Below are 21386 nucleotides of genomic sequence, written 5' to 3' on the forward strand. Positions count from 1 at the left end.
ATGGGAAAATTACCTTCAGCACAAGGATGGAAAAAATGACTGAAAAATCAAAGAGATGTCCTCAAAAGAAGCAACAATCATCGTTAATAGCGCATCCGGGGGAACAAAGGGCCGGTGAAAAAGAACTCGAAAAAGGATAAAAGATTCCTCACAATGATGTCACTGATCTTTCCGCATTTTATGCTCTCCACATTCAAAAGAAGAAACGAGGAAAAATGAAAAGCGAACACACAAAAGGGTAACGTAAAACCTCTGTGAGTATTTTAATTTTCTCTCCGCAAAAGTTTTTAAGTAGGTACAGAATTTTGTGGTGGGGAAAAAGAGAAAATATCAGCAGGCAAGGGATTGATAAGATTTTAGGCGCTATGCGAATAAATTCAGAGCAATTTCCCTTCAAAGAAAATTATCATTTTATCATTTGAATAAAATATGAGAGGAAATGAGTGAGAAATGTATCCCTCTCGAATCCACTCAAGATGAATCTCAATGGCTTATGATGCAAAAAAAATTTAAAGAGTACAGTTCTCTACAAAATTTATTCTTGCTTTTTTTATTATAAAGCTTCGTTTCTTAGAAACATTACAGGGAACTATTCAAGAGCCTAATGAAGATTAACATAGAGCCAAAATTCAGCAACAAAATCCGAAATAATCTTGTTATATTTTCTTTAGGAAAGAAAAACGAAGGTTTATGAAAAATTGACCCCAGATAAGCAAAGATAAGAAAAAATCCCAACTCTTTGATAAAATCTAAACTTATCAATTACCTAACAACTTTCATTTATAAAATTAAATTTTTTTTCATTTTCATTTTACCACTGATTTAGGAATAATTAATGAAGAGCAATTTTTTCAAACATACATATTATACGGAGTTTCGTTTAAATAACCAATCGAATTAATTCTATCAAGATCTAATATCAACATTTTTTTGTGAAATTTAATTTTCTCCTCTGATGAAGACTTACATTAAATTCACTTGAATTTTCTGTGAAACATCAAAAATTTGCGACAAGAGTTAATCGAAAGGAGCGCCCCATATGAACTGCGTGAGTTTTAATTGCATGAGGTTGGATGTCTGGAAATGTTGAACCACAGTGAAAGTTTTAACAATTCCACCATAATTTTCCATGTTGGTTATTTCTGGGTATAGTAGAGTCGTGACACTGGGTGTTAAACTAATTAAAAGTAAAATAACAGGTAGATTCAATTGGACGGAGGGAACCTACACACTGTACAGTGCTGGTCCTTGGCACAATATTCCATCATCTCTGATTTCATCTGCTCTCTCCTATGACCCGCCCGCTCTCCTTCAAATCCCTCGTGTGTACGGGGGATACATGGTAAGGGTTGGACTGAATTGACCCGAATAAATACATGGGGATTGGTGGTGAAACCACAGAGGACTATTTCTCTGCATTTGTCGTGTAGTGATGCCCTGGGATATTGGCTATATATACCCCTTTTTGTTGGATAATTACCAATGGAGATTGCTCTCAGAAATGTCCCACAGGATACTTAAGAGAGGAAATATCCTTTTTTGGGGGGGGGGGTTACACTTTCGAATTTCTCTCCTTTTAGTTTGCTACTTAAAAGCAACCCCATATTCTCAAATACTGCTTGACTGATTCCCTTTGATTAATAAATCTGATTACATATATTGAAGTTTATACCAGATCCATCTTTGAGTCTCTTTTTAGATCTTCATTTCCCTCAATAGTTGACTTTCGTATTTAACATGAAAGGATATTATTTTATCCTTTAAAAGACTTGAAATAGGGAACAAGAGGAAAATTTTAAAACTAATTGATTCTTTTTTCATTTAACGGATATTAAAGATATAGATTTTTCGATACGAATTCGCGTAAACTCCTTTAACTTGCATTTCTAGATTTCAAAAAGATTAAAGGGCAAAGTAAAAGAATTTTCTCTCAAGCCCAATTTCTCTGTTAATAAATCATTTCCTCATTCATTGAATCATCAATCCAATTTAGGAAAGTAGTTCTGTTTCGCTTCAATCTAAATGATTTAAATAAGATCTCTTAAATTGTTCACTTTGGGAAATTCTTAGACAAGTTCTAGCCCACTGACTGAGTTATTAAAACTTTAAATATGATGAATTACTCACGCATTGCTGAATGCAACCAAAAAAAAGGCGGAAGGGACGTTCATGAATGGAACAGAAATGTGAATTACATGAGTTTTACATTACACGACCGACGTGTACAAAGTGAGCGCAAGAATGAGAGAATCGAGTAATCTAATCAGGAGGATATTTATGAGTCACAGGCGGGTCGTTGGATGAGACACACACGCATTAAATATTCTCTCTTCTCTTCTGTGGGGAGAAAATGATGGAAAAAATTGTGGTATCATTTTTATTTTCTGAGAAAATCTTATTGATTTCACTGCGTGCCGCTTTTAAGGAGACTTTCAGCTAGAGTAAGAGGGGCTTTTGAAAGAAATTTTCTTTGATTTACTTCCCTCCCTTTTTTACTTCTTAGGGATTTCCCACCAAAGAACATTCTCAAGTGGTCCTACACCATAGTGGTGTTGTATATAAGTTGATTTAGGAGGCAAAAGGAAGCAATTTACGAATAACTTGGTCGTTCACAGCTTGCGCGCGGGTGTCAGATAAAATTGCGCGGAACAATAAAAATAGTCACAAAATCTTGGGTGGATTTATTTTCAAAAGAAGAGACAGAAATACAAAACACGTTTTTACGAAAATATACACGCAAATATTGAAATTTTACACACACCCACATCCAATAATTCTTCAGAGAACTTCCTTCACATTTATTGCAATTTTTGTTGCTTTGATATATGCGCGAGAGAGAAATTTATACAGAGATGCAACAAACAGTCGCACATTATGATTGTACATAAAATGGATTTTGATGATAAATATCTTTCTATAAAACATGTTGAATTTCATAGTAAATGTAACTCTTGTTTCAATGTAGGTACATTATAGATGAGACTGGGGCTAGCTAATTAGGTTAAATTAAAAAGAAATCTAAAGAAGGAATGAAAACAGCAAAAATAACTCTTATTTCTTTCAAAATAGGTAGCAAGAAACATTATAAACCACAAATTCCTTCTTTTTATAGCTCAACGAGTCTATTTTTTTCATTCTTGTCATTCTAGTGCATTGACTCCTTTTATTGTATATTTAAACGTTCTTGAGAGAAGCAGGTGTGATTCATCGACAATATATAGGTAATTAATTAATGATTCGACTTCTATTAATTAATACAGCGTCGCAGAAAATGCAGATTTTTCCCTTTACCCCAATCCTCTCTAACTTTTCCACCCGAGGACGTGTGTTTAATTAAACAAGCTACGAAGACTTCTCATGGCTTCATCATTTTGAGTTTCAATTAAACCTTCCCTCTGTCCCCAACTCTCTCAAATGGATTGGCAAAGTGAATATATTACGGAAATTGAATCATCGTCCCAAACAGAGAGTTCAGTTTAACTTTTGATTTTGCAGAAATCAGCAGAAAACCAACAAACGTGTCAATGGTGTTCAATGAACTTTAGATGTGTCACTCGTCCAGGCAGAATAATTAAAGAATGGATAGGTAGGTAGGTACCTCTACCCAAACACGTACCCATCCTTTTGGTTCAAAACAAGTCAATAATGAAGGTACAGCTTCCTCACACACCAGCAAGCCCATAATCTCCAGCCAGATGCTTCCCAGGGAGCATTACTTGTTAAGTAAATGTATACTTCCTGGCGGAGATTGGAGAGAGTGTGTATGATATTTAGTGGCTGTATTTAAAAACCAATAGTAATTAGGAAACTCTTCCGCAAACCACAGAAATGACCTCAAATGTGAGTGCCGAAGAATTTGTTGACTTTTCGTGAGTAGAGCAATTTGTGGTCTCTTTTTGAATCCCACTGTGCGGATAAACACTTTGGGTCACAAAGTGTGAGAAGAAATTCCCTGCTTTATGATCTCTTTGGGTGATTCATGGAGAACAATGTGGTATGATCTGAGAGGGATTTCCAGAGAATTTCAGGGTAGGGGTCAAAACGATCTGTCAGCAAAAAAAAAAAAAAAAGATTTCAACTAAATGAAAATGATAAAAATCATTTAAAATAAAATTAGCCACTTCATAAACGAACGGCAAATGGTTTCAGCGAGGATTATGAAGCCTGGGGCATTTCCGGACACATGAACGTGCAAAGCAGGTGTCTCAATATTAAGCCAGATGATGTGCGAAAAGTTTTTAAGTAACATTTTATTGCCTTAAAGTCTCACAGAGATGTTCAAAGTGACCTTTTGACACGTTTTTCTCAGCTACACCATCTGGCTGAAGAGTCTCCACCAGAGAGACGCCCCGAGATCACACGTAACTCCCCTGAATTTGTGAACTATTCACAACTTCTTCTATATATTCCGTAAATAAATAACACTTCTTAATTTTAAAAGGATTATTCTAGAATGAGATAAGTAACAAGATGAAAGTGTTCACTTACAATTTGCCTTTGGGGCTCTTGTGGCTTTTCTGCCCACTTTTCTGACACTGCGTGTCCGGAAGGTGTCTCCAAAAAAATAACACGAATAATCCCACAAATTTTCACCACTGCACGTGTCCTTTGTTTACTTTATCCACTTTTCCACCATCACAGGATATTCTGGTGTGAGATGCACTTTTCTTTAGATCCTCCACCTATTTTTTCTTCTGCCACATTCTTCCTGTCCGCACGAAAATCCAAAACTCAACTCATTTTCTATGCCAAAATGTTTGACGTTTTCTTCCCCATAACCAAACTACAGGAACATACCCATAACGTTTCTTCAATGTGTCATGTGACATTTAATGGGCACGAATTTTGTAATATGAATATTTATCAGTCTTCTCAACAAAGGTTGTATTGTATTTTTTAGACATAAAGCAAACCCAATGGTATTTTAGAATTTTATAGAATGCATATTTTATAAAACTCGAAAAGAACTTTTATTTTATAAGATTGTGATTGTATTATTTTGTCATACGACACTAGGAGCATTTCCAACGTAAATTTTTCCAACTTGTGTTTCATTATGAAGAAATGTTTCTTGTTTTCATGTTTCATATTTAAAGACTTGAAACATAGAATTCCGTTACTTAAATTGTACATATAGGAATTTTAGGAATTTTTATGTAATTTTATACATGATTGACTTATTTTTATGTCCTTAAAGATTTTCTTTTCAATTCTTTATGATAGTATTCTTAATCGACATTGATTTTTTTATTTATATCTACCTTTTTGTTAGCCAATGTTTCATATTTTTTTGCTTGTGCAACATCCTGTAGTTTTGGTTGTTGGGTATTTTTTAACTTCTTTCTAACAATACGCGATGAAAAATTGAGATTTTAGGCACAATTTGTACATTTTTTATAATCGGTAAATTAATTTATCATTACAAAAAGAAAAGTTTGTGTCGCGCTACAATATCTTCATTCAATTAGTATAGAAGAAGGTGAAACAGTTTATCTAGTGACAGATTGGACGCGCCGCATCCTTTGCGGTGTATGAATGTTTATAAACAAAAAAAACTTCGTTTTTCTTGCTAACAAAGATGCAAAACTAATTCATGGCTAATCAAGAGTAAGTTGCCTTTGAATTTTCACAAATCTTTTGTCGTTAATAAGCATTTTTTTTTACTTACAGCGCTACGGATATTCTGCCAGATACTGCTGCGATTATTAAGAGAGTTAAGGAGTGGGAGCAAATCGAAAAGGTTTTTCCGGCTTAATTTTTTCCCCAATCAAACGTCCGGAACATTAATTTATATTTTTTCTTGCAGAAATATAATTCTGTGGATGAGGATATAAACGTCTTTTTTGATTTCGACGCCGCAGAACTAAGTGAGGAGGAGGACTACGAGGATAGCGGCGCACGTAGCGAAGCCGAGTGCGTGGAGGAAAATGAAAAGGAGTACAGTACAGCTCTCGTGGAGTATCAGTGGAATCCCGTGAATGAGTACAAGGAGAAATTGTTGCCAATAATCAAGCAGAAGACGTATGAACTTGAGAAGAAAATCAGAAATATGGATTTTGGCGTTAAGGTGTCTGATTGGCTGAGAAACAATGGCACTCATATGCCGGGGCCAGACTTTTCCACAAATGGCTTTGCCCAACCCATCCGGGGGCGCTTCATGATGGGAGCTGACTTACAATTTGACAATTCCAATGCTTCTTCGGGATCGGTCAATACAGCAGCCTACATTATGGCGAATAAGGGAAGGACTCGGAGGCGATCCAGTTTTAAGCTCATGACGATTAAGGAGTATTGCTTTGTGGAGCAAAGTGATGATATCCTGGAGTTGGAAAATCATCAAGTCCAACCCCTAGGATTACCCCAGAGGAGTATACCTCTTGCGTCCAGTCATCAAATGCCCCTTGGAGCTGCTCCCCAACAATTGGCCATTGAAGCTGCTCCCCAACAATTGGCCATTGAAGCTGCTCCCCAACCACGAGTCAATGGAAATTCAGCTTCAAAGGAGCAGTCGTCTGACCCTGAGCATTTGCATCCACGAAAAAGTGCTCGACAGCGAATGCTGCGAAAGAGACGCCTCCAGAGACGTGTATCTTCGGACTCCAGTGACAGTGATAGGGGCGACGAGGGAGATGTGCGAAAGAGCAGAGAAGTCACAAAAACTCCTCGCCAAGAATCCGCCATGCGGAAATCCAAGTCCACCCTGGGAATGAAGTCTCCGAAGAAGAAAGTTGTCGATCAGAACATCGTCATTTATCAGCCACCAGTGGAACTCAAAAATTCTAAGCGTCCCACGGAATATGTCCGGATAACAATGGAAATGCTCGAGGAAAAAATTGGACGAAAGAATGCTGAAGCTCAGCGAAAAAATACGATTCTTCTGAGACCTGTTCCGTCCACATGTAAAATCGTGTACAATGCTAACAAGAGGTCATTGTATGGCGCATCGGCAGTCGAATCTGATAATTCCACCAGCTCAAGTAATGATGATTCAATGGACAAACAGGGCAAGAGCAAAGAGAAAATGCCGAAAGAAAATGAGAATTCAGAAACTGCCCCACCGAGGAATATTGTAATTTATGCTCCATCAAAAGGAATGGAAAATTCAAAGAAGACCTTCCGACTAACTGTTGATCATCTTCGGGGGAAAGTGGAAGATGCCGTGATTGAGAAACTCAAGAAGAGTGGAATATTCAATTTTCCTCACTCAGTTGGGGATACAATAATGTACAACACACACTCGAAAACACTTTTCCGGAAGATGTAAAATTCATTTATTTTCACCATCCTCGAGCTCCAACACTTTTGACACCCCCTGCAGCATTAGGCGTTCCGACCAGAGTCTCTTGCAATCCACATCAGCCGTGTCCTCCTCCGGTGTCCAACTATGGTCGTGCTCAAGGCGAAAGCTGCCTAAAAATTCATGATTACTCGTTCCTCCCCATTCCTGCGAATATTACGTTATTTTTTTTTTTAAATTTTTCATTGTCGAGAATTAAGATAATTAAAAAAAATCATACTGAATTTCTAAATGAGTTTTACTTACTTCCGGTGAAAGCATGCTGAGATATTTCTGTCCAGATTCCCTTCTGTAGAGGTGATAGGTTTTCCCGGGGATTTTTTGAAAATTACACGCCACTTCGTTGAGTTCCTTACTCTCCTCTGTTTCCTTTATAATCTTTGCCGCTTGTTGCTGTAGAAATCTAATTTGTTCCAGGATCACACTAAGCTTTCCGGAAGCCCTATTCTTCAGTGCTTGATCTGCATTTGCAATTTCTCTAGCTAATGCCACAATGTCTGATGAATCGTGCTTCCCAACACGCTGGGGGCTCACTAAGGCCAAGCCACATGGTTTTGGGTTTCTCTCAACGAGATTAACTGAAAAATCAAAATAATTTTTATTGTATTTTTAGGGAAATTCTAATGGAAACGCTCCTTACCTTTCTTCATGAGATTTGCTTCATCGGATTCCTTATCTGAATTTCGCTTCATCATTTTCCGGGAAAGAGTTTTCTTTAACAGCTGTGTGATAAACTTCTTGACCTCTAAATTTTAGTGATTTTTCTCAGTCAAGCTTAGAAAAAAAAAGGTCAATAAAAATACTTTTAAACCACGCACATGTGTTGTTTACTAATTTTCGTTACAATTCGGAAGTCACGAATTTAGCCGAAAGCTTTGTTTTTGCTGTAGGCTCGTTTTCATTGATAAAAACTCCAGAAAAATTTTAAATTGTATATTTTGTATTTGTCTTTAAAATACATTTGATAAATAAATAAAAAACATAATGAATTGATGCAGTAAAACAGTTAAAAAAAAAACGTGAAAATTAGTTCCAAGGCACATTGGTAATATCCTTCCTGAATGGCTCTTGGTGGAATTTACTTTGTCTTAAATGATGCTGCTGGTTTTCGCGGAACAGGTTGCCTCTGACGCGCAAGGAAGCTCTGCCCGGAACCACTGAGAAGTGCCAATCGCGCATCAATTGCCTCCCGATGGCATACAACACCCAATCTGTGGTAAGCTGTTGTCATGAGCCTTTCCTCCAACTGACTCATTCCACTCGATCTAATTTCCGGTTCGGGATCAATTGGAGATTTCCCCTGATCCAGTGCTGCTACTTCAGTCGCCAACCTCGGATCAATATTCTTTATCATCTCCTTTGTCTTTTCCACGCATTTCTTGTAGCGAGCTTCCGAAGTAGCAAGTTCCTGCTCCTTGGCTGTGAGGGTTGCCTCCAGCTGGGTCATCTTTGTTTGAAGATTATTTACTTGCTGCTGAGTCTCCTCAATTTGAGATGCTCTCTGCTCATTGAGCTCCAATGCTTGACGCAGTTGCACAACAAGGTTCCCCTTTGCACTACTTTCATCCGTTTGTCCCTGAGTCAGAGTTAGTATTTTTTGGTTTGCTTGCTTCAATTGTTCCCTGAGTTTCTCAGTTCTCTGGTTGGAGTCATCCAGTAATTGCTAAAATTCAGGAAAAATTAATATTTCAAAGCGAGTATAAAACGTATAAACTCACCGCCAACGCCGTTTGTCCACCCTGACCCTCCCGCAGTGCCTTATTTTCTGCCTCAAGTCGATCTATGCGATCTTTGAGCGTTGGTGAGACTATTTCTCTGGAGATGGTATTCGTAGAATCACTGGAGCCTTGTGTGCAGCGAAGTTCATCACATGTCTCCCGTAGAGTGTCCCTTTCAATCAAAAGGTTCTCTTTCTCGCGCTGCAGGGCACTCAGATTGGCTTCCATGTTGGTGAGTTCAAATTCAATCTTGGCGCTCTTACTCATCTCTGTGTCCAGCTTCATGTGAAGTTCTTGGATCTATAAAAGGAAGTAAATTAAAATAGAAAGGATTCTGGTAATGAAACAGAATCAATATTTACCTCCTTTTTGTAGAGTTCAACCTGTCCCTTGAGACCTGAAAACTTCTTCGAATCCTCTTCGTGCTGAATATTCTGCCTTAAATACTCAGCACTGCGTTCTTCCAGCATTTTCACCTGCTTCCGAAGATCGCTGTGATCCTCCAATTTCTTCTTGTACGTAGCCAGCTGTGTCTCGTAAATCTTCAGCTTATCGCTAGCTTCCCGCAGGATATCAATTTCATCTTTTAGTTGACTCAACTCCGTCGAGGCTTGATGTAGCTCATCCACTTTCGCTTGAAGATTAATAATCTCTATTTCCTGCTGTCGCGACTTCATTTTGAGGTCATCTCGTGCAGTTTCTGCCTGAAGAAGTTCATCCTTAACATTGTCCAATTGCTTCCGGAGCTCATTGTATCTAGCTGAGCCGAGCTGGACAGGCCCCATGGATTCTCCATCATCTCCAATTGCCATTGGAGACTCCATTTTCTCAACCATTTGATTGAGTTTCGTAATTTCTTGCTGCATCGCTGCCTTCTCCTCAATGTGGAAGGCAATCTGACGTTCCATTTCATGGCATTTTTGCGCCAAACCATCGCGTTCCTCCTGCAGTGCTTTCACATCAAACTGCTGAATACTGAGGGAGTTCCGGCAACCACTAGTTCCCTGCCAGGCCTCCTCGAGATCTTGCAGGGCACGCATAATGTTCCTCTGAAGGGACTCCTCGAGTTCCATGATTTGTGTAATGTAATCTTGCTTATTGGCGCAATTCACAGCACACCCAAGGATAAGCTGCAACAATCTGGATAGTTCCGCTCTGTCTGCCTTTTCAGCGATTCTCATAACATCCGGTTTTGCCACATCTGACAAATTCAAGCTCAGCACATCAATGTAGTAATCAAAAACACCCTCAACCACCTTTTTGAGGTTGCTGACTTTCAATCTCCAATTGCTTCCGACGTCTGTCTTGATCTTCGATAGCCACGAATCTTCATGAAAGATGTGTCAAACTATTAGTGTTAGTTTTCTCAATTTTTTTCTCTTTACTCACCTGTGAAATGTTCCGGGGCTATTTGATTCAAAGCCTGGGCCATCCTGTAAGTGCCAGGAAGAAGGAAACACACAGATTACTCCTCCAGTTCTTTGAGAATCAAAAGAAAACTTTGGGGATGATCTCCCCAAAGAATAGAAAACAACTCACGCAACTCCATCTGCAAGTTCCCGAGCATTTCCGTGGGCACCGTTCAGTTTGAGACACTGCAGCCACTTAATTAAGCTTTCACACAATTCCACCTTTTCGTTTTCCATGTCGTAATTGAATGCTTTTTATGATAACGTTATGAAATATTTTGTTGTACTTTCTCGCCTGACATAGCCCACCTCGCATGTCTCGAGACCGTTCTTTCAGGTGTCCCGAAACACATTGTTCTTGACTTTCCCGGGACAATCTCCGAGACAACAACATTATGAATATCCGCGATTGTCTCGAAACAAATTTTTCAGTATTTTTAATGGTGGTAAATCTGAAAAGAAAAATTGAAGAAAAACATTCCTTTGCCAATCTTTTGTGTTAAAAGTATAAATCGGGACACCTTAGTGTGAAATTCAGGACATCTTTACGAAAATATTCGGGACATCAGTATTGAAACTGTTTCCCTAAATGTCCTGTGATGTTCCCAGGAACATTCCTCTTTTTCAGTCGTGACAAAAAAGACTGCGGGAATGGGTTATTGAGGAGAAAGTGAGACGGAGGTATATTTTCCATATGCCATCTCAGTTCAGTTCTCTCATTCGCTCATTACTATTGAGTGTCTCGTTCGCACAGAAGAATTTTCGCGATTTTCCCACATTTTCCGCCAAAGTTTTCCTCGAAATTTAGGTTTATCATATTCCTGGACCACTTCCAGGGCCATTCGGAGAGCAAAAAACGAGCTTTCCTAAAAATAAAACAATTTTGTATGTGTACAAAAGAGCGGGAGGCGAAAATGGCGAAAATATTTTGAAAATGTTGGGACATTTTAATTTAAAACTCTTAGGTAATAACGTTCATAACAGATTTTTAATAAAACTCAAAATGAAAAATGAATTGTAAAAAAAATTAATAATAAAAAATTAAGAAAACCTTTTTTTTTAATTGTAAGTATATGTATTTTTATTTTATATATAACTCTTGTTTAACAAATAAAGTTTTCAGTGAATTTACTCGGGGGTGGACACTAATTTCTTAATTTTTTTTAATTCATTTTTTTGGCACATTTATCTCAAAATACACATTTAAATGCAAAGTGCAATGAAAGTCTTCGTGAGACGCAAGGGTAGGTTTTTTTAGTAAAAATATTAAACATCCACTTGTGATCTATATTGTAATCCTTATTGCACTATTTTACATCATACGAGTATTTAAAGCATTTATTTAGTAAGTTTTAATGCCTAAATGCTAAAACACTACAATGTTTTCTTCTTCTATTCTGCTGGGGAGCTATTTTACATTTTACATAAATAAATTAAAATTGGAGATCATTGGGGTTTGCATTCGATGCTTTCGAATCGAACTATGCATGGAGACGAAGAAAATTACCATGGCCGCCACATGTCGTCACTTCCGTTTGAGCTTCGAGACTCAACATTCTCATTTAGGAGATTCTGATTATTCTGATTTTGAACCTCAAATTGCGGAGACTTTCGTTCGTCCACTTTATCCTCACTCTTCTCGATTGCCTTGCACGTTGTGAGTGCAATTGGGATTTTATCCTCAATATTTTCTGCCTCATCAACTTCCATGTCACCATACTCCTTGCCACCACTGGCCATGGGTCCAGGAAGGGGTGGCAAGGATGGGGAATCGGTGACTTTAACTGGGGATCGAGCTTCGAGACTTCTACAATCTCCCATGGAAGCTTTCTCGGTGATCTGATGTGCAAGACTCATGGACTTTCGATAGTGCTCCCAGTAGATAGCCTCGGGGATGTTGGCAGCTTCAGCAGGATTCTACAAACCAGAAAAACAATAAATTATCATCAAGATCTTACAGCAACATTGATGTTCTCTCTTACAAGTTGCTGCTGTTTTCGATTCAATTCGATGAGATTCTCAAAATCCGTCATAGCAGCGGGATCCATCATGGCTTGAGAATTTAAGCCAAGAGCCGCGGCAAGTTGGACATAGTGGGGTGGAAGCAAGAGGACCATCTGCCCATCAGGTAGTCTCATCTGATGATACTGACCATTCAAAGATTCAGACTGAAAGGAAATTTTTTTTTGTGCTTTGCGCTCTTTTGGAAAGTTCTCCCGCAAAATTCTTACCTTGACGTAATCTACGTGTCCTTCCTTTTCTGCAATTTCTGGTGCTATTAGTGCTCCATCAGGTGGCATTCCAAGGGGATTAACCCCATTCACCATTGGTGGAACATTGATGGGAGATATAGTTCCATTTGGGCCTTTTGGAAATTTCTGTCCTTTGCCTCCAATTAATTTTTGAGCAGCTGTGGCTGGATGCAGCTTACCTCCTGAAAAGCTTCCGTATGTGGACGTTGTTGCGATTTCGTTTGTTTCAATCATATCTTCAATATTGTTGAGGGCGGAATTGGAATCTGGCGTCTGGCGATTGCCTCTGTTGTTGTTCTCATCTTGGATCTGGATATAATTTCTATTTATTAAACTTCAAAAAATAAACTAAATTTTGATGAATTGCTTACGTCGCGAGGAGTAACGGATGCAGCAAATGTAGCCATTCCTGTGCGATCACTTTCGGGAAGATCATAACGACTGTTCTTGCTGAAATCGATAGGATTAGTTGAATCCTGGCTGCTGTAGTCCATTGTATTTGGATCAGAACTATTTAAAACATTATTGGCATTAACTTTAGATTAAATCTCTTCATAGAGGTTCACAAAACTTACTTTTTCTTTAGACTTTCCATTGAGCCAAAGTAGTTGTTGAGTTTTGCATCAGTGCCAGCGGGTGGAAGAGGATTTGTCTGAGTGATGGGACAAATTTCCGTATCAATTTCTGCAATGCACTGATCCAAGTGCCTGAGTAGCCTAGCTTTGGAGCCAGCATCCGTTAGAGTTGGAACACTTGGCAAAGGCGGTGGTTCTGGGGTAGCTAAATATCTTGCCACCTCCCTTGCGCAATCCGTATAACCAGAACGATATTTATCGATGGCTAAACAAATTAATAAAATAAAATAAAATCATTTAATTTACTAAACCCTCTGCATTATTCTTCCGTCTTACCAGGATTATCCAAGTTTCGGTGTCTCTGGAAGTGCCTGACTGTTAACTCAAGAATATCTGCCTTCTCTAGCTTTGTATGCTTTGGTTGTCCCTCTGCATTCTTTCCATTATTCTTCGTAGATTCAAGGATGAGAGCCTTAAGTATGGCGAGACTCTGATTAATCCTTGCACGCCTTCGTTTCTCCATTAGGGGTTTGTTTGTGCGCTTTAGTGTGTCCGACGAAGGTGATGATCCAATTGCTGGTGATGATGCCGAATTTGCAGGCAGGGAGCCAACTGAACCTCCTTTAGCGTTTGAATTGAGATCTGTAACAAATATGGTTGTACTTTGAGAAAATTATCTGTTAACACTCCTACCATCTGGGGCAGGACATTGGGCTATTTTCTGCCGAGTTCACTTGAGCGTGGAATTCGAACAATAGAAGCAATTTGTGGGGTAGTTGGAGAATCATCGTGCAACAAGTGGTTTCGTGTGTTTCGCGGAGCTCACCCTCCAGCACCTCAACCACCCACCCACCCACTTTCGCCCCTCCAAACAGAAACTCATCTTCCACCATCACACTCCTAACACGCGACCAGGAGGTGATTTAAATAATTCCAAGAAGTATTCCGTTTCCAATTTATATGAGCGCAATGTAAGACTGCAGACATGCTTCCTACATACATCCTATGTAGGTAAATCCTCCCCTTTGGCACCTTTTGCCTTATCGTAGTGAATTTTCTTGTCCATTTAAACGAAAGTTTTTTTTTCCAAAAGATAAAGATTTTTCATCCAGACTTTGTTAAATTCAACATTAAATTAAAAATTAAAGTTTTTATCGTTTAGATTTTTCCTCAGAATTCATTTCCTGGAGATTTCTGAGTATCAACCATTTTCTTCTCGGATTTATAATTTTGATAGTTGATGAAAAAATTAAAAAGTACCAAATGTTTTATTTTCTTTTAATATTAATCTTTTTTCTTTTACTGTGGAGTATCCTCAACGAGGAAGGAAATACTCACAACTTTACAAAATAGGACTGATTTTGGATGAACTCTTCTTCATGTTAATGGTAGCTCAGTCTTACATTATGTAAACACTTAGACTTTCCGGGAAGGCAAATTTTTCCTTGGTCTGCCAACACAGGGAAAAAATCCAAATTCCACCTCCTTTTACCCCAGGATAATTTTTTTCTTACTTAGCACACTGGAAGAAAGCCAAAGCGGCATCCTTTTGCGTTTTGTGGCGCCTTATGCAAAATTATTAAAATTATCCCGCCTCTGCTGAGAGGGAGGCAATAGAGCATGGACTCGCTTAAAAGCACGAGTGAGGGAGGAAAATGGTAAAAAATATATGGGGGCGAGACACACGCCCTTCCTTGTGGTTTCACCCAGTGAGTTTGAGGGTTGCTTGAGGAAGGAGATTTTTCCTTTTTTTCTTTGAGTGTTTTCCAGTTCTCACAACAATTTTTTTCATTTCCTTATCTCATCTACTACATACATAGACTCAAATTTACAAATTAGAAGCAATTCCATACGTTTTCAAATAATTTTCTGCATTTTGTATTTGAGGCCTTTTAAACTTTTAAGAGAATATTGAATTAAAAAAAAATGCCAAATTCTTGATTTATTTTTAAGATTAAAGTAAAAAGAATACTTTCCGAGAAAATAACTTTCCAAAGAAGTATTTTCTCTGTGATACGATTCTTCTTGAGAATTTTCTCCTTGGGAAGCCATATAAATTATCCATCAGAGTGCCAAAGACATCCCCATGGAAATAACTATGTGGAATCTATTGACAACAAATAGTCAACAATAAATCCCCATGAATGGGTAAGAAATTCGTCTATAATCCATGATTTTCCGGAGTATACTCTTCACGTCTCCGTGGCAAACCCCCTTGTGAACCCCTGGAGTACATCCCCCTAAAGACACAAAGGAAATGCTGCGGAAAACGAGGTTAATCCCCAAAGTCAATTTCTCATATTAATTACCTGATCCTGTTTTGCTACTCGTTTTCGTTCCGTAGTCCTTTTCACGTTTGGCTGTCATTTTCTCAAGGGACTGCACAGGAACAACTATTTGCTCAACTTTTCATACTTTTCTTGCACTTTTCCTCCCCCAAAGCGCAAGTTTCACTTCACACAAATTCAACAATTTCACCGTGGAATTTTCACTTCAAACAACTGATTAATTGTTTGAGAGTGGGAAAACTTTCGGGGGGTGGTGTCTTTTAGTCAGATGAGTTTATAATTTTCCTCACTATGTGCACCACACAATGGAGAATCCCCAAAGGAGTGCACCCAGATAGCTGTTTCTGAAAATAAAGAAAAGAAAAGCTCCATTTTAGAATCAAATTACAAAAGAATTGTTAAAGTTAAATCTTCAGTGAGAAAAAAAATCATAAAAACTCCAATAAAAAAATCCTTAAAAGGTAGGTCCGTATTTTACGCATTAATCTCTTAAGAAACAAATCAAGCATTTGGTGGTAAGAGATGGACAAAGGCAATGGGGTGTGTGTGTATGCTTTCTCTTGGATATTTGCAAAGGGAAGCAAATCAATCGATTTAGGGGTGATTGTGGGAGTGAGTTTTCCGCTATTGTCGGATGGCGGTGCAATTACACATCCACTGGCGTGTTCGCCCAATTAGCCGATTAAATTTCTCATGATTTCATAAAACACTGTAATTTCGGAATGCCACAGTGAATCACCACCCCGCAATTATCGTTCACCACTCTTGCGCGAATTTCCCGTGCGCCAGGTCGCGCGTGGGTTGAGGCTGGGGTGGATACCAAATGGACAGTCGCGAGTGGCGCGAAGTAGAGAAAAGTGCACACAAAAAAAGCACCACCCACTGGACTTTTCCCACACTACCGTGGAAAATATGCACGTGGGTGGAAATGTGCCGAAGTTCGCGGGCGTTGTGGGCGGTATGCTCATGGTGTGGGAGAGATCATGTGACACTCCGGGGGGAAAAAACAAACATAACACGCGAGTGACGATGAAAATCAACCACAATCATGCCACACTTTCTCAACATATTTGCAGAAAAACTTTTCCTCCACAAAATAATTATTAAATTTTATGAAAAGTAAGTTTGTCATGTCTGGTTTGTAGCAAATGAACTCCTCCGAAACGGCTGTGTCGATCGTGATAAAATTCATTTTAAAGCTGGTTGCGCTAAACAAGAATTTGCTCTCTCCTTCCTTCAAAGCGCTCCACAAAAATTGATTTTTTCCTACTTTTACCCTCTAAATGAATTTCTAATGTTTTAAAGGATCAGGCCTCTTTTCTTTTAATCCCTCATTAGTCCTAACATCTCACGTCCAATCTTAACACTTTAAGGTCCATTGGGTCATGCGCTGACCTAAAGGCTCGATTTTGAATATTTATGTGTCATTTTATATATAGTTATATTATTGATAACTATTGATCTGAGAAAGTGGGAAAATCCGATCTTTAATACAATTGATCATTTCAGTTTTGTGAAATACCAACTAATTCTAATTTACGCCATACAATTAAAAAAAAAACTTTTTTTTTTTGCAAATTGAAGTTTGAGAAACTCTGACATGGAGTGGGGGATGCCTCTTTCCATCCACATTCTACGACCACCCACCCCATTTGCGCTCGTTTTCCCACTGCGCCCGACCCAGAGATTCAATCGCTGGTGGCGTCGTCACTCCACTGAGCGACACATTATATTTTATAGTTGGTTTGCGGAGTGGTCGGGGTTGCTCGAGGGCCACCGGGTGCTGACGAGGGGTGAACTGGCGTGGAATTTTAGCTGTGTTTCTTTCAGACACAGCTTTTGTGTACCGAGCAAAATCGAAAGTCGTCAGATCGGGCTCAAACTTGGGATGAGCACGAATTAGGGTCCCCACATTCCAAAAAACGTATGCGCCAAAAAAATTTTTTTTCCGGCCGGCCGTCCGTCCGTCCGTCCGGCCGGCCGGCCGGATTATAAATTTAAATTGCAAGAGAACGGTGATAGATAGAGACTTGCGGTAAACGGCAAAGTTTAAATATCGACCTGAAGAAATCCGATTATGAGGTCAAATCCACCCCCCCACCCTCCCGTCCGCCATTTTGAATAACCTCAAAATTTTGTTTTCGCTATATCTCAGCCGCTATTATAGCTAGAGGGCTGAAATTTTGATATGTTGTAGGGGCCATCAATACCTTTCCAACGATACCTCATTTTCGAAAATCGGTCAAGCCGTTTAGTCAATATGGCCGCCACAATTTTTTGTCGAAAATCGATCATAACTCGAAAACGGCTTGACCGATTTCGATCAACCCAGGCTCAAATGAAAGCTCTCAACAAGCGCTACAACTCTCTAGAACATCCGAAGTTTCAAAAGTGACCGCTAGGGGGCCAAAAATCAAAAACAAAATTTTCGATGAGTTTTCGATGAATATCTCGAAAACGCCATTATCGATTTGCTTCATTTTTTGATATGTTATAGCTGACCATATTATCTAGCTCCATGCCAAAAATGAAGAAATTCTATGTCTCCGTTCTCGAGATATAGCCTTCCAAAGTTGGCATGTCATATCTCGGGTTCTACAAGTCCGATTTTGATCAACTTAAGTGCAAATGAAAGGTTTCGTGAAGCCCTACAAATGTCTAGAACATTGCAACTTCGAGAAATGACCGCGAGAGGCGCTAAAGTCAAAATCAAAATTTTCGAAAATTTCGAACTCGAATATTTCGAAAATGCCATTATCGATTTACTTCATATTTTAATATGTTATAGTTGAGGTTAAGACCTTTCCAACGATAGCTCAAACTCAAAAATCTATGGAGCCGTTCCCGAGATATGGCGTTTTAAAGATTTCTTGGGGGATGACTTTTCAACTTTTCCCGATTTTGCATGTATTTAAACAAATTCGCGTTCTAGTTTGCTCTCACAAAATTGGTACACTGAAAGAAACACAGCTCTCGTAAGCTTGGTCAGCTTACCCGTACATTTTTTTTGCGCTGGGCTGCAGTTCAGTAGTTGGGTGGGGTGTCGCCCACTCGTGGGACTGGCGGTTGGGATTATTTTGCCGATGAGCGTGTGTGCGGGTGAAGCTTTTCGCCTCGTGCGTGTGTGAGTGCCCTGATAAATGGGGCTATTACTCTGTGGCGCACAAGGGAGGGAAATTTGCGGCGACGGATGCGAGCGACCCAAGTGTGATTTTCCGGAGGGTGGGAAAACAATGGAATGGGGGGAGTCGGAATTACTCGAAGGTGCTCTCTTGCTATTCCACGCGAACGTTGAAAGTTTTCCCGTGTGGTGTTAAAAAAAATTTAGGTATACGTTCTGGTTAGAAAAAATTGCACGAGAATTTACTTTTTTTTATTTTTCAACAGAAAATTGTAAGAATTTTGTGCAGGATTTTTTTTCAAACATGAATGATTATCGTTCTGCGAAAGGAAATTATTTTTTAGTTTACTTTAAAAAAAGTACAATTTTTTATTGATTTGAAAATTTTCTATCTATAAGAATTTTGTTTAGTTTTTCAAGTTGATTTAATATTCTGTTGTTTTAAGATAAATTCCCAGGAAAAAAAAAATACATCAAAAACGATTCAAAAAATGAACTTTATCTAATAGCAAAACTTTAAAAAAAATCACTAAATATTAGGCCTTATTCAGCGACCAAGAAACCCTTGAAATCTTTAAATTTTGTACTGAAATTTCAAGATTTCAAGCGAATTTCAAGGGTTTCTTGGTCGCTGAATAAGGCCCATTGATAAGTTTTTTTTGTGTTCTTATAAAAAAAAAGTAATAATTAGGGAAATGGAAAAAAGCTAGATCTTATCAAATTCAAAACTTTTTATTCACGAAAACTTTAAGCATCAATTTGCAAAAAGAAATAAAACATTCTTTCATTTTTTGTCTTCCATAAAAATACGCCGCACATTGAAAAAAACATTTAAAGTAATAAAATTAGGTATATTACGTACGTAGGTAAACTACAAAAAAATTTAACACTGAACGAGATTGTAAAGCTAATTTTCCTTTAATATATTAATAATTTTCTTATAAGATTGTAAATATAAAAGAATCATAACTGTTGCTTTTTTATAATCGTTCAAACTATTCTATAAGAGTTTTTAGTTTTTTTTTTATTTTATCTTTTTATAAAATTTAATCTCACAGCGAAATCTATCTTTTTTGTCACTCGAATCTATTTTTTTATCCTTACGAATCTCATGTGTTTTTTCTTCAACTTTTTGTATTATCTTTTATCTCAACTTTTTTCTATCTTAAAGAATGTTTTTGTACTTTTTTTAGGTTGTTTTCTTAGGAGTTTATCCGTGTGGTTCCCTCGAGGCGATTACAAAATGGAAAATTCAGTAGGGGGAACTCTTGGGAGTTAGAATAGTGTTTTTGTGTGGCCGTAAGAGAGCGAAGAAGTCACTCCGACAACTGTGCGAGGTTTTATGATAAGGCACATCGTCGGAGGACTCGCGCGTGGGGCGGAAAAGGTGTGGGCGAGAGAAATGAGCCGAGGTGAGATGGTGTCATGATTAGAGCGACTAATTGATACGAAGGGTGAACTTTTCCCACTTGCTGCGGCTGGCTGCGCGGCCCCCCGAGTCCCCTGAATTTTTCATGCCACACCGGGAAAATCCACAAGAAAGCACACAAACACACTCAGCTGAAAATTGTTGTAATTAACACGGTGTATCGGAACAAAGCTTCATGAATTATTAAAGTGAAATTCCTGTAGCTCCTTTTTCCATTCCTCACGGTCACATTTACCATTTCACCCCCAATTCCCACCTCAAATTTCCACGCATGAAACGGGAGAGAGGGTAAAATTTGGATTTAGTCTGCGTGGAATTCATCCCTCGCACCTTCATCACTAAAAGTGATTAATGACTTTTTTTCCACCAACATCGAACATCGAATACTGAATTAATTCGAATTAAGATCTCGCGCCACCCACACGGAATTTCTTGTATTTTCTTTCTCACGGAAACACTTGAGATTCCTCACCACAACTCCGCAAGTTGAATCTGCGTGGGACGGGGTTGAAGGAAATCCACGAGGGTTGATATTCCCGAGGGGTTGTCTTCCAAGCACACGCGACAAAAAATCACTCAGAGGAATTCCTTCTGGATGTCGTGCGCGTCTCACCAAATTCACCAAAGAAATAAATTCACTTGAAAAAAGCGACCAAAACTCCTTGGTGTGCACACAGAAGAGTCTCTCGGAAAGGCGAACTACACGAAAGTAAAGGAAATGCGAGAGAACACGTCTTCACTGCACAGCGTCGCTCGACCGACTGATTTACAGAGAGAAGCTCTTGGCTGATCAAATGGAACTGCGAAAGTTACCCACAAAATGAGAGAGCTGAGAGTTAATACGGATCTGCACAGCACACGTTTCGGCGCGCCATGAAATATAGCGTTTGCCACACGACGCCGAGCGTCGACGGGCGGTGGGTGGTATGAAGATTCAATAGCACTTATCAGGAGCGTCACCGTATTGTGTGCTGCCGTTGTTGGCACCGCCGATGAGGTTGAGTCTCCGAGCACGACGACGATGGAAAGGTTGAGGACGTCGGCGCTGTGGTGGAAATGGCTTTCGTCCAAGAGGCACATCATTCCACACACTCCTTGAGCATTTCGTTTTATTCGCTTTGTGAAATACTTATCCGGCTAAAAGGATGGATTATTTGGAAAACTTTTAAATTCATAAAATGATATCCTTTTAGAGTTTAGAGAATTTATCATTAGAGCATATTGATCATTATTATGATCATGATTTATTTGAAAATTTTATTTTTTATTTTATTTATTCGACTATTAAATGCTGATC

At 38.7% G+C, this 21386-nt stretch overlaps 5 protein-coding genes across 6 annotated transcripts in view; 1 reads left to right on the forward strand and 4 right to left on the reverse strand.

Annotated features, from left to right (window-relative positions):
- LOC129790007 (E3 ubiquitin-protein ligase MIB2) overlaps positions 1 to 4771 on the reverse strand; it is a 30188-nt gene extending 25417 nt beyond the window's left edge. Inside the window, exon 1 of the mRNA XM_055827156.1 lies at positions 4489 to 4771. The gene's annotated coding sequence lies outside the window, so the exon portion shown is untranslated. The remainder of the gene's footprint in view (positions 1 to 4488) is intronic.
- A 374-nt stretch (positions 4772 to 5145) lies between these two features.
- On the forward strand, positions 5146 to 7521 carry LOC129790009 (uncharacterized). The gene is made up of 3 exons (XM_055827160.1): positions 5146 to 5607; positions 5671 to 5740; positions 5807 to 7521. Exons 1-3 carry the CDS (start codon positions 5594 to 5596, stop codon positions 7262 to 7264), a joined length of 1542 nt encoding a protein of 513 aa, XP_055683135.1. The 5' UTR covers positions 5146 to 5593; the 3' UTR covers positions 7265 to 7521.
- Positions 7255 to 8124, reverse strand: LOC129790010 (uncharacterized protein C1orf50). The gene is made up of 3 exons (XM_055827161.1): positions 7938 to 8124; positions 7544 to 7875; positions 7255 to 7444 (listed from the first exon to the last, which is right to left on the reverse strand). The coding sequence occupies exons 1-3, from the start codon at positions 7990 to 7992 to the stop codon at positions 7268 to 7270; spliced, it is 564 nt and encodes a 187-aa protein (XP_055683136.1). The 5' UTR covers positions 7993 to 8124; the 3' UTR covers positions 7255 to 7267.
- A 95-nt stretch (positions 8125 to 8219) lies between these two features.
- Positions 8220 to 10763, reverse strand: LOC129790008 (protein hook). The gene is made up of 5 exons (XM_055827159.1): positions 10555 to 10763; positions 10405 to 10448; positions 9378 to 10342; positions 9016 to 9315; positions 8220 to 8960 (listed from the first exon to the last, which is right to left on the reverse strand). The coding sequence occupies exons 1-5, from the start codon at positions 10659 to 10661 to the stop codon at positions 8376 to 8378; spliced, it is 2001 nt and encodes a 666-aa protein (XP_055683134.1). The 5' UTR covers positions 10662 to 10763; the 3' UTR covers positions 8220 to 8375.
- Positions 10764 to 11476: 713 nt separating this feature from the next.
- Positions 11477 to 21079, reverse strand: LOC129790011 (uncharacterized). 2 transcript variants are annotated; one of them, XM_055827162.1, is made up of 8 exons: positions 20562 to 21079; positions 15561 to 15883; positions 13588 to 13893; positions 13252 to 13516; positions 13048 to 13186; positions 12656 to 12985; positions 12407 to 12592; positions 11477 to 12341 (listed from the first exon to the last, which is right to left on the reverse strand). In XM_055827162.1, the coding sequence occupies exons 2-8, from the start codon at positions 15616 to 15618 to the stop codon at positions 11928 to 11930; spliced, it is 1698 nt and encodes a 565-aa protein (XP_055683137.1). In that variant the 5' UTR covers positions 15619 to 15883; positions 20562 to 21079; the 3' UTR covers positions 11477 to 11927. The 2 variants fall into 2 exon arrangements, with proteins under 2 accessions (XP_055683137.1, XP_055683138.1); XM_055827163.1 differs by having other exon boundaries at positions 15561 to 15905.
- Positions 21080 to 21386: the final 307 nt, after the last annotated feature.

Source organism: Lutzomyia longipalpis, chromosome 2 (genome assembly GCF_024334085.1).
Source record: "Lutzomyia longipalpis isolate SR_M1_2022 chromosome 2, ASM2433408v1".
Lineage (NCBI taxonomy): Eukaryota > Metazoa > Arthropoda > Insecta > Diptera > Psychodidae > Lutzomyia > Lutzomyia longipalpis.

Coding starts and splice junctions, on each gene's coding strand:
- LOC129790009 (XM_055827160.1), top strand. Junction 5,741..5,806: donor AGTGGGAGCAAATCGAAAAG/GTTTTTCCGGCT, acceptor TTTTTCTTGCAG/AAATATAATTCTGTGGATGA.
- LOC129790010 (XM_055827161.1), bottom strand. CDS start 7,992: ATGATGAAGCGAAATTCAGATAAGGAATCCGATGAAGCAAATCTCATG. Junction 7,876..7,937: donor AGCAAATCTCATGAAGAAAG/GTAAGGAGCGTT, acceptor TTGATTTTTCAG/TTAATCTCGTTGAGAGAAAC. Junction 7,445..7,543: donor TCAGCATGCTTTCACCGGAA/GTAAGTAAAACT, acceptor TAATATTCGCAG/GAATGGGGAGGAACGAGTAA.
- LOC129790008 (XM_055827159.1), bottom strand. CDS start 10,661: ATGGAAAACGAAAAGGTGGAATTGTGTGAAAGCTTAATTAAGTGGCTG. Junction 10,343..10,404: donor AGCCCCGGAACATTTCACAG/GTGAGTAAAGAG, acceptor TCTTTCATGAAG/ATTCGTGGCTATCGAAGATC. Junction 8,961..9,015: donor GTGGACAAACGGCGTTGGCG/GTGAGTTTATAC, acceptor CCTGAATTTTAG/CAATTACTGGATGACTCCAA.
- LOC129790011 (XM_055827162.1), bottom strand. CDS start 15,618: ATGACAGCCAAACGTGAAAAGGACTACGGAACGAAAACGAGTAGCAAA. Junction 13,517..13,587: donor CCGAAACTTGGATAATCCTG/GTAAGACGGAAG, acceptor TAATTTGTTTAG/CCATCGATAAATATCGTTCT. Junction 12,593..12,655: donor GACACGTAGATTACGTCAAG/GTAAGAATTTTG, acceptor ATTTCCTTTCAG/TCTGAATCTTTGAATGGTCA.